The sequence below is a fragment of the Orycteropus afer genome, unplaced genomic scaffold (assembly GCF_000298275.1).
Source record: "Orycteropus afer afer isolate SDZICR_OR568_19922 unplaced genomic scaffold, OryAfe1.0 scaffold00368, whole genome shotgun sequence".
In the NCBI taxonomy this organism is placed as follows: Eukaryota; Metazoa; Chordata; class Mammalia; order Tubulidentata; family Orycteropodidae; genus Orycteropus; species Orycteropus afer.
Genome location: NW_006921955.1, coordinates 1,121,431 through 1,131,290, shown reverse-complemented (window position 1 = coordinate 1,131,290; position 9,860 = coordinate 1,121,431). Strand labels below are relative to the sequence as shown.

General features: G+C 37.8%; 1 protein-coding gene across 1 annotated transcript in view; it reads left to right on the top strand.

Moving 5' to 3' along the window:
- The window catches only part of NOL8 (nucleolar protein 8), a 93,975-nt gene that overhangs the window by 68,617 nt on the left and 15,498 nt on the right, over window positions 1-9,860 (top strand). Inside the window, exons 7-9 of the mRNA XM_007953004.1 lie at window positions 5,962-6,072; window positions 6,490-6,612; window positions 6,935-7,022. Of these exons, the coding sequence (XP_007951195.1) occupies window positions 5,962-6,072; window positions 6,490-6,612; window positions 6,935-7,022 (322 nt within the window). The remainder of the gene's footprint in view (window positions 1-5,961; window positions 6,073-6,489; window positions 6,613-6,934; window positions 7,023-9,860) is intronic.

The following is a 9,860-nucleotide window of genomic DNA, read 5'->3' as shown; positions in this document are numbered from 1 at the left end:
AGAGTGGGAACCTCCGAGAACATTGTATTGTGCCACACCCAACAGAAATAACCCAGGTGATAGCTTCAGCAATCAGGAGCTCCTCAGTTGCTCATAGCAAATCCCACCTTGGAGTTTACAAAGACTTATGGGTAGAAAAGCCACACAAAGTAATTTACTATACCACAGGTAAGGTATGTTTCTAGAATCTGTCCATTTCTGCCAGATTTTCAAATTTGTTGGAGTACAGTTCTTCATAAATATCCTGATGTTATCCTTTGTATTTCAGTTTGTTCTGTTGTGATGTCACATGTTTCATTTCTTATTCATGTTATTTGTATTCTCTCCCTCTTTTCCTTTGTTAAATTTGCCAGTGGTTTGTCCATTGTATCTTTTCAAAAAACCATCTTCTAGCCTTGTTGATTTTTTTCTATTGTCTTTCTCTTTTCCGTTTCATTGATTTCTGCTCAAATCTTGATTGTTTCCTTTCTTCTGGTGATTGTAGGCCTTTCTTGCTGTTCTTTTTTCTAATTGTTGGAGTTTTGATTTAAAGTGTTAATTTTGGCTCTTCCTTCTTTTTTGATGTGTACATTTATTGCTGTAAATTGGCCTGTGATCAGTGTTTTTGCTGTGTCCCAAAGATTTTGGTATGTTGCATTTATATTCTCATATGATTCAAGGATTTTTCTATTTCACATTTTATTCTATTACCCAGTCATTTTTGAGAAGTATTATTCAGTTTCCATATGTTTGTTCTTTTTCCATTGGCCTACCTAGTGTTGATTTCTAATTTTATAGCATAGTTATCTGGGAAGATGCTTTGCAGTATTTCATTGTTTTTAATTTATTGAGGCTTTCTTTGTAGCCTAACCCATGGTCTATCCTGGAGAATGCTCCATGAGCTCTGCAAAAGAATGTATAATGTGCTCCTTTGGAGTGAAGTGCTCTGTAGTTGTCTACACAGTCAAGATGGTTGGTTTTATTGTTTAGTTCTTCTTCATCTTTATTGAGTTTCTTTCCAGTTCTACTCTTGATTGAAAGCTATGTATTAAATCTCCTACTATTACTGTGGAGTCATCTGTTTGTCTTTTCAGTTCTGTTAAATTTGATTTATGTATTTGGAGCTTTTCCATTGGGCATGTAGATATTTATTCTTATAATGTGTTCTTGTTCAGTTGATCCTTTAATCAGTATATAATGACCTTCCTTCTCTCTTATGGTAAGTTTTGTCTTAAAGTCGATTTTATCAGAAATTAGTATTGCCACCCCTGCCCTCTTTGGATTGTCATTTGTTTGATGTGTCTTTTTCCAAGTTTTGATGATTAGACTGTTTTTGTCTTTGTGTCTAAAGTGAGTCTCTTGTAGATAGCATATTGATGGGTCATGTTTTCTTATCCTGTCTGCAACTCTCTGGCTCTTGAATGCTTCATTTAATTCATTTACATGCAGTGTTACTGTGGAAAAGTATGAATTTATTAATGTCATTTTATGTCGGGGTTTTTTTTGGTTTTGTGTGTGTGTGTGTGTGTGTGTGTGTGTGTGTGTGTGTGTGGTGTTGCTTATTTCTTTATTCCATATAATTTTCTGTGCTGGGCTCATTTTCTTTATGAATCATGTTATCTCCTTCATCATTACTGTTTTAGTATTTTTAAGTATTTCTGCTTGTCCTCTTTTTTATTTTGATGTGAATTTTATTATTTTTCTTTGAGGTTACCCTATGGTTTATAATTTACTTCCCAAGTTTAAAACAGTGTGTTCTGTCTCACAATTTTCTTGACTTCCTCACTATTTAGGCATTCTGTAACTATATTATTTATTCCATTTCTTGGTTAATAGTTGTCCTCATTTACCAACTGATGTCTGTGCTTTCCTGTTTATAGTCTTGTAAGCTTATCTTACTTTGGATATTGTATAAATGGATTTGCTTTTGGGTTATGTCACCATGTGTACTAGTCATTGGTTGCTGTTTCCTGTTGTTGGTTCTCTGCCCGAAGGATTCCCTTTGGCATCTCTTGTAAGGTTGGTCTGGTTTTATCAAATTCCTTTAATTACTGTTTATCTGGAAATGTCCTAATTTTACCCTCATATGTGAGGAACAGTTTTGCTGGGTATTAATTCCTGGTTGGAAATTTTTTTATTTTAAGGTTTTATATATATTATCTCATTTCCTTCCTGCCTGCATGGTTTCTGCCAAGAAATCCAAGCTTAGACTTATTGGTTGCCTTTTGTTGGTAACTTTTGACTTTTCCTGTGCTGCTTTCAGGATTCTTTCTTTGTGTTGTTTTTTTTTTTTTTTTTTTTTTTTTTTTTTTTTTTTGGTAATTTGATGATGATAAGTCTTAGTGATTTTCTTTTGGAGTCTAACCTGTTTGGGGTTCATGGAACTTCTTGAATGGATTTAATCTCATTCTTCATCATATTAGGGAAAGTCTTTTCCAACAAATCTGACAATTTTCTGTTGTCTTATTTTTCTCCTCCTCTTTTGGAATTCCAATTACAGGTAGGTTATTCCTCTTGATGGTATCCAACATGATGAATCTTAGACTTTCTTCATTTTGTTTTGATCTTTTTTCTGATTTGTCTTTTAACAAGGTACTATTGAGGTATTTGTCTTAAATATCATTAACTCTGTCTTCCCATAGATCTGATTCTATTCCTTTGCCCATTCAATGTCTTAGCTGTTTCTCAAATGTTAGTATAATCATCTGCATTTCTATTTGTTGCTTTTGTATCATTTCTAATTTTTTTTTTTATTGTGTCAATTTGTTATATTGTTCTCCTAAATCATTCTAGAGCTTTGTCATTGTTTTCCTTGATCTTGTCAGTGTTTTCTTTGATCTGTCTCTCAATCTAGTTGAAAGTACGTAAACATAATAATTTTGATTCCTTATCAGGTGTTCCATTATTCCTTCTTCCTCAGAGGTGTTTTCTGGGTTTGTATCCTGGTCTCTTGTTTGTCCTAGTTTATCTAGCTTCTTTGTTTGGACTGGGATGGATATTTGTCTCTGAGACATTGTAATGTTGTGTTTATGTTTAATTTGTGGTTGTATGTTGGTGTGAATTGCCAAAGATTTTTTATTTCCTTTAACTTTGTTTTCATATATCTGTGTGAGCAGGCTATTGTGCTTCTCTGTCCTCTAGTTGTTAGCACTTAACTACTCACCACCTGTCTCCTAGTGGGTGTGATCGAGAATAAGAGTGTGTGCATAAATCTCTGATAGCTGTTTGTAAAGACAAGTTGAGGTGAGTTGACATGGTATTGGCTGCCATCTGTTGTTGGTCATTTGGTGAAAAAGCCTCACACAGTGGGGCTGCAGAAGGTGCAGGTGTGGTCAGACTGTGTGGGAATGGTTGCTGTCTCCCAGTCAGAGATTTAAAAAAATAAAACTTCAAAAGACCACCAAGAAAATAAAAACAAGGGAGCAAAAAACTCAAACCCCATTACCAAACAGGAATAATCATTTTAAAAAAGACAATAAATGTGAAGAAAAAAATTTTAAATGTATTTTTAAAAGATTTTTAAAAAATGAGAAAAGGGGGAAAATAAAAACCCACAGTATCTAGGGAGGGGAGAATGAGAGAAAAGAGCAAGAGTTAAGGAAGAGTAAAGAGGAAATGGGAAAACTGCAAAAGCAAAAACAAGGGATGGGAAGATCTAAAACAAAGAATAAGAATGTAAGCAGGAAAAGGGAAAAAAGAAAGAAAAAAAAGAATCAGGGAAGAGAAAGATAAAAAAAAATTAAGCAAAAGGAAGAAGGTAGAGCATAAAAAGAGTAATTTCAAAACAAACTGGGAGGCGGGGCAGGGCATACAGAATCTGTCAGAGCACAGACTGGGATGGAATTCCTACTGGTTAAGAAGGTGGTTGGAGGCACGGATGGTCATACTTCTGTTCACCAAGAGAGTATGGGGTATAAGAGTAACAAGGGAATGTCACACCTTTATTGTTGTCAACCTCCAGTGCAGTTGCCTGTGTTGTCCTCAGCCAGTGGAGCATATTCTTAGGTCACTGTCCAGGTCAGAACACTACTTACATATATTCAGTGTCTGTGCCACTTTTAAATATTCAATATGGCTGTGCCCTCAGGACAGCCTATAGTCCACAGGTCTGTTTTTCTCCTTCTTCGCCCTTTTTCTTTCTGGTTGTCAGGCACCAGTGCAGTTGTTGCCCATATATAGTCCTTCAGGATCAGAGCTGATGCTTAGGTTGCTACTGGAATATGCTTGCAAATATTCAAGATGGCTGCGCCCTCAGGCCAGCTGGCAGTCTGCAGCTCCATTTGTCTCCTTAATCACTGTTTTCATTCAGGTTCTTCTGCTATTTGGTATTTAATTCACTTCTTTATCCTTCCCTTCAAAGCTAAGGGTTCCAAGATTGTCTTCTGTATCAATTTCAATTGGTTTCTCATTGATTTGTTGCAGAGGGTCTGTGTAGCTTGTCTGCCTATTCCACTGGGTTGCTGGAATCCTATCCAGTAGTTTTTTAAGAGTGTGTTTTTTAGTTGCCATGTTTATTTTGTTACCTTGATTTTCCTATTATTGAATTCTAATTTTATAGCATGTGATCTGAAAAGATGGTGTGATGTTTAAGTTTGTGTGTCAACTTGGGTAAGCCTGGTTGAGTGGCTGGGCAACTGAATATAGTTATTCCCCATGGTGAGATTGGTAATTAACTTCATGGTGGAATCTATTGGAGCAGCTGAGTAGCTGCTTTAGGGTTGTGGTGTGCTTCCCATATATAAACGGCAGCTTTAGGAATGGTCTCTAGCTTATGGCACGCTTGAACCCTGCTTGTAGCCATGTCGTTGTTCAGCAGCCTGCCATGCGCTTCCAACCTTGGGACTTTCAGTTGACTTGAATTAACAGCCTGCCATGTGGTTTGGTAACATCGAAAACTGTGCCTTTTTACTTGTCAACCTTGGGCTTGTCAGCCTCAGCAGCCAGCAGCTGTCTGAGTGAAGAAAAGCTTCTAGCTTCAGTGGGCCAGGAGCAGGAGGCAGAGCTGAAGCCCAAGGCTGAGGTGCTTTCACCCAAGCCCCTAGAGCCTAGCATCTTGAACTCGAACTTAAAGCCTCCAACTTTTAAGAAAAAACTCCTGTTTATGAAAGTCATCCCATTTGTGGTATATTCCTGTCAGAGTGGCACTAGGTAACCAGAACAGATGCTTTGCATTATTTTGAAATTTTGTAGTTATTAAGGCTTTCTTTGTGGTCTAACATTTGGTCTATTCTGGAGAACATTCTGTGTGTCTTAGAAAAGAATGTATATTGTTCTATTGTTGGGTGATATGCTTTGTATTTGTCTATAGGTTCAAATTGGTTGAGTTTATTGTTTAGTTTCTTTCTGATTGTTCTATCCTTCATTGAAAGTGGTATTAAAGTCTCCTACTATTATTGTGGAGTTGTCTATTTCTCTTCAATTTTGTTAAAGTTTGATTTATGTATTTTGAGGCTCCTTCATTGGGTGTGTAAGTGTTTATTATGATTATGTCCTTGTTTGATTATTCCTTTAATCATTATATGGCCTCTTCTACCATCTTCCTGGAAGTCCCAGTTTTTATATTTGTAAATGGTTGTAATAAAAGACAAGTATGGACAGAGACCATATGTATCCTGTGAAGCCTAAAATATTTACTTTCTGGCCTATTACAGAAAAGGTGAGATTACTCCTGTATTAGAAACATCCTTCTAGTCATGATAAGAACAAGTTGAATGGAGCAAATCTTGAACCTTGGAGAGCCTTTGGAGGTTGCAAAGACAGATTTAAAAGATACAAAGAAGGTCAATTCAATAGAACTTGGTTATCAACTGGGTATAGAAAGAGAAGTCCTAAGTTTCTGACTTGGGCAGTTAAGTGGATGACAGTGGCATTCACTGAGATAAGGAAAGAATAAGAAGAAGACCTGGAAGGAGATAATGATTGGCCATGTTAAGTTTGAGATTAGATTTTCCTAAGAAATACTGCTTTTGATGACCTCCCCAGGATGATCATTCAGAGGTGAGGGCAACACACATCATCTTTGGCTCTGACAGTGAAAGTGAAAGAAAAGAGACATCCATTCAGGAATTAAGCCATCCAGAAGAACTTGTGAAGGTAAGAAGTTTGGACATCACTGTGGGCATTCATCTGTTTTTGTCTTTTGTATACCAAGATCTCCACACAACTTCCTGTCCCTACATATAATCTTCTTAGGAGGTACAGTGTGATCTAGGGCTCCCTAAGCCCCAGACCCTCAGACTACAGCTTTCTTCATCATGATTCTATACTCTCCATATCATCTGCTAAGTATTTTCACCACTACCACTATTACCTTCCAAATCTAGGCTTCACTGGGGAACATCTGGATAAATGATATCAGGGGACAGTTAAATGTCATTGAATTAGTGATTTATGTTTTAACTCACCATCTACCTGTTTATGATAGATACATGAAATATGAGGAGAATGATTAAATTTTGAAAGCAAATGCTGACCACTAATTAATATCTATTTTCTTCATCATTATGAAAGGAATCCATTTGTAAAGCATCTGGGAAGCTGTTTGATAACAGTGGTGACGAGAAATCTGATTCCGAAGATGACAGTAACAGGTTTAAAATCAAACCTCAGTTTGAGGGAAGAGCTGGACAGAAGGTTAGTGAAGACTGAAAATAATATAACTTCAAACAGTTCCTTATTATTCCATATATTTCTAGAACATATATTCCAGTTGAGCTATTTTGGGAGTAAGTTCTCTGTGATCCTTTTTGATTGAGTATGCTTAAGTCACTTTATGGAAACACATTAATGCAGTGGATTTTAAGGTGTAGAGAGGTGCATTATGGACAGCCTGGCTCTCAATTATCTGTTCTTGTATTTTCTTTACTTTTTAATTTTTATTGTGATTTCTGTGAAAGTTTACAGCGCAAATTCTTTATCCATACTGCATTTTCAATAATCCATTTTTTATCTGTAGCTTATGGATTTACAGTCTCACTTTGGCACTGATAACAGATTTCGTATGGACTCTCGATTTCTAGAAAGCGACAGTGAAGAAGAGAAAGGTAAATTTCTCACTGTTCAGTCATAATACCAGAGTTGGTGGGACCCTTAGAAATCATCTAAACTACCAACTTCACTTAACAAACAAACTCTACATCCAAAAACATTAAATTGAGGAGCTTAGTTAATACTATTTTGTTTTATTGTTGTTGTTGTTGTTAAGTGCCATCGAGTCGTTTCCGACTCATAGCGACCCCATGCACAGCAGAACGAAACACTGCCCGATCCCGCGCCAGCCCCACAATATATACTTGAGCCCATCGTTGCAGCCACCATGTCAATCCATCTCGTTGAAGGCCTCCCCCTCTTTCGTCGACCCTCCACCCTACCAAGCATGACATCCTTCTCCAGGGAATGGTCCCTTCTTACAACATGACCAAAATAGGTGAGACGAAGTCTGGCCATTCTTGCTTCCAAGGAGCATTCTGGCTGCACTTCCTCCAGGACAGATCTGTTAGTTCTTTTAGCAGTCCATGATACTTTCAGCATTCTTCGCCAGCACCACAACTCAAAAGCATCAAGTCTTCTTCAGTCTTCCTTATTCATTGTCCATACCATATGAGTTCCAGCAGCCCCAGGGTTACAGGTGAGGAGAGACAACTCAGGGACGCCCAAAGCAGCAGGCTGGAAGAGCAGGGAAAGGGGATTAAAAGCCAGGAAGCCAGAGAGAAGAGCAATCAGCTGAAGGGATTAGGTGAGGAGAGGAAACTTAGGCCCACCTAAAGCAGCAGGACCGGAGAGCAGGAGAAAGGGAATAAAAGCCAGGAACCTGGACAGAGGAGCAGTCAGCCCCAGGGACAACTCAGGGACTCCCAAAGCAGCAGGCCAGAAGAGCAGGAGAAAGGGGATTAAAAGCCAGGAAGCCAGACACAGGAACAGTCAGCCACAGGGACCCAGGTGGGGGTGATACGAGAGGTCTCCAACAGCAAGACAAACTTGTCTGTCAGTTTGTCCTACTGTGGTGACATGTAGACCTGAGTTTTGAGGCTGAGCCTCTGGTGTTTAAAACCCAGCGAGATGCACCTGGTGCACAGGTAACAGCCCAGCTTATAGACTGAGACAGACTAGGAAGAAGGAAGAGGCCATCCACTTCTCAAAGAATTGGACAGGGAAAACCTTATGAATAGCAAAGAAACACTGTCTGATACATTACCACACAACTTTATAAATAGTCCAGTTAGGCTAGAAGGCTCTCAAAATAGGACTGGGAAAGAGCTGCAACATCTGAGTAAACCCAGCCTTACTCATAAGGATAAGCGAAAGCTTTCGAGACCTTCATTTGCTGATGTGGCACCACTCAAGTTGAAGAGAAACAGCCACAGACATCCATTAATCTTCGGAACATGGAATGTAAGAAGTATGAATCTAGAAAAATTGGAAGTTGTCAAAAAGAAAATGGAACACATACAGATTGATATCCTCGGCATTAGTGAGCTGAAATGGACTGTTTTTGGCCATTTTGAATCAGACAACCATATGATCTACTATGCTGGGAATGACAGTTTGAAAAGGAATGGCGTGGCATTCATCTTCACAAAGGATGTTTCAAGATCTGTCCTGAAATACAATGCTGTCAGTGATAGGATAATACCCATACGCCTACAAGGAAGACCCATTAATATGACTGTTACTCAAATTTATGCCCCAACCACCAAAGCCACAGATGAGGAAATTGAAGAATTTTATCAGCTTCTACAGTCTGAAATTGACCAAACATGCAATCAGGATGTGTTAATTATCACTGGTGACTGGAATGCAAAAGTTGGAAACCAAGAAGAATCACCGGTAGTTGGAAAATTTGGCCTTGGTGACAGAAATAATGCTGGAACTTGTATGGTACTTTTGTTTTATATATTAATTTATTTAGAAATATTTAGTTACTTGAACCTTCCAGAAAGATCATCAATAGATATCACCTACCAGAAATTCTGTTTTCCTCCATCCCATCTGTGCCATAAGACAAGACGAGGTACCTGCCTGGCAGCCCACATCAACAGATGAACATGTTCTGGCTGAGGCCATGAAAACTGTTAGGCACACTTGACTTTCCTTAGATGTTCATGCTGGGTGCTGATTTTTAACGCAGTGCAGCATCAATGCCATTCTACTTAAATTTATCCTTACTTGGTAGTAATGCTATCAGAAACATCTTGATTCCTGTTTTTGACTTCCTATAGCATTTTTTCATAGCAATAGTTCCAAATATTCTTTTTAAGACTTTCTACTCTTAATTTCAAAGGACTTTATCTTCTTTATGAAGAGGATTGCCACATATAGTGATCTCCTTATTCCCTCACTCAGCTCAGAATTTTTTATCCTTACCTTTTATTTGTTTGCTTTTCTCTCCCTCTTGAGTTAATCTAAATCTACTTCTTCATCTTCATCATTCATATTTCCTGTTACTTGCTTTCTCACTTGTATGTTCATCCTTACCTATTCTTCTGTCCTTTCTTTCTACAGACATGGGTGAATCTCATTGGTTTCTAAATGCCATTCTTTCAGCCCTGCCAATTCTCTCATTGCCACCTCATTTCTTTTATTTCTTTCTATCTTTCTTTTCCTTTTTGGGTGTGGTAAATACATATGTATTTGCCCTTTCAACATTCTTCATATCTACAATTCAGTTCAGTGACATTATATTTATCATGTTATTCAACCATCATTGTCCATTTTCAAATTTTTCCATCACCCTTAATAGAAACTGAGTGTCCCCTAAGCAATGACACTTTCTTCCCCCTTTTCTCCTATCCTTGGTAACCACTAATAAACTTTGGTCTCTATGAACTTATTTATTCTAGATATTTCACATAAGTCAGGTCATACACTATTTGTCCTTTTTT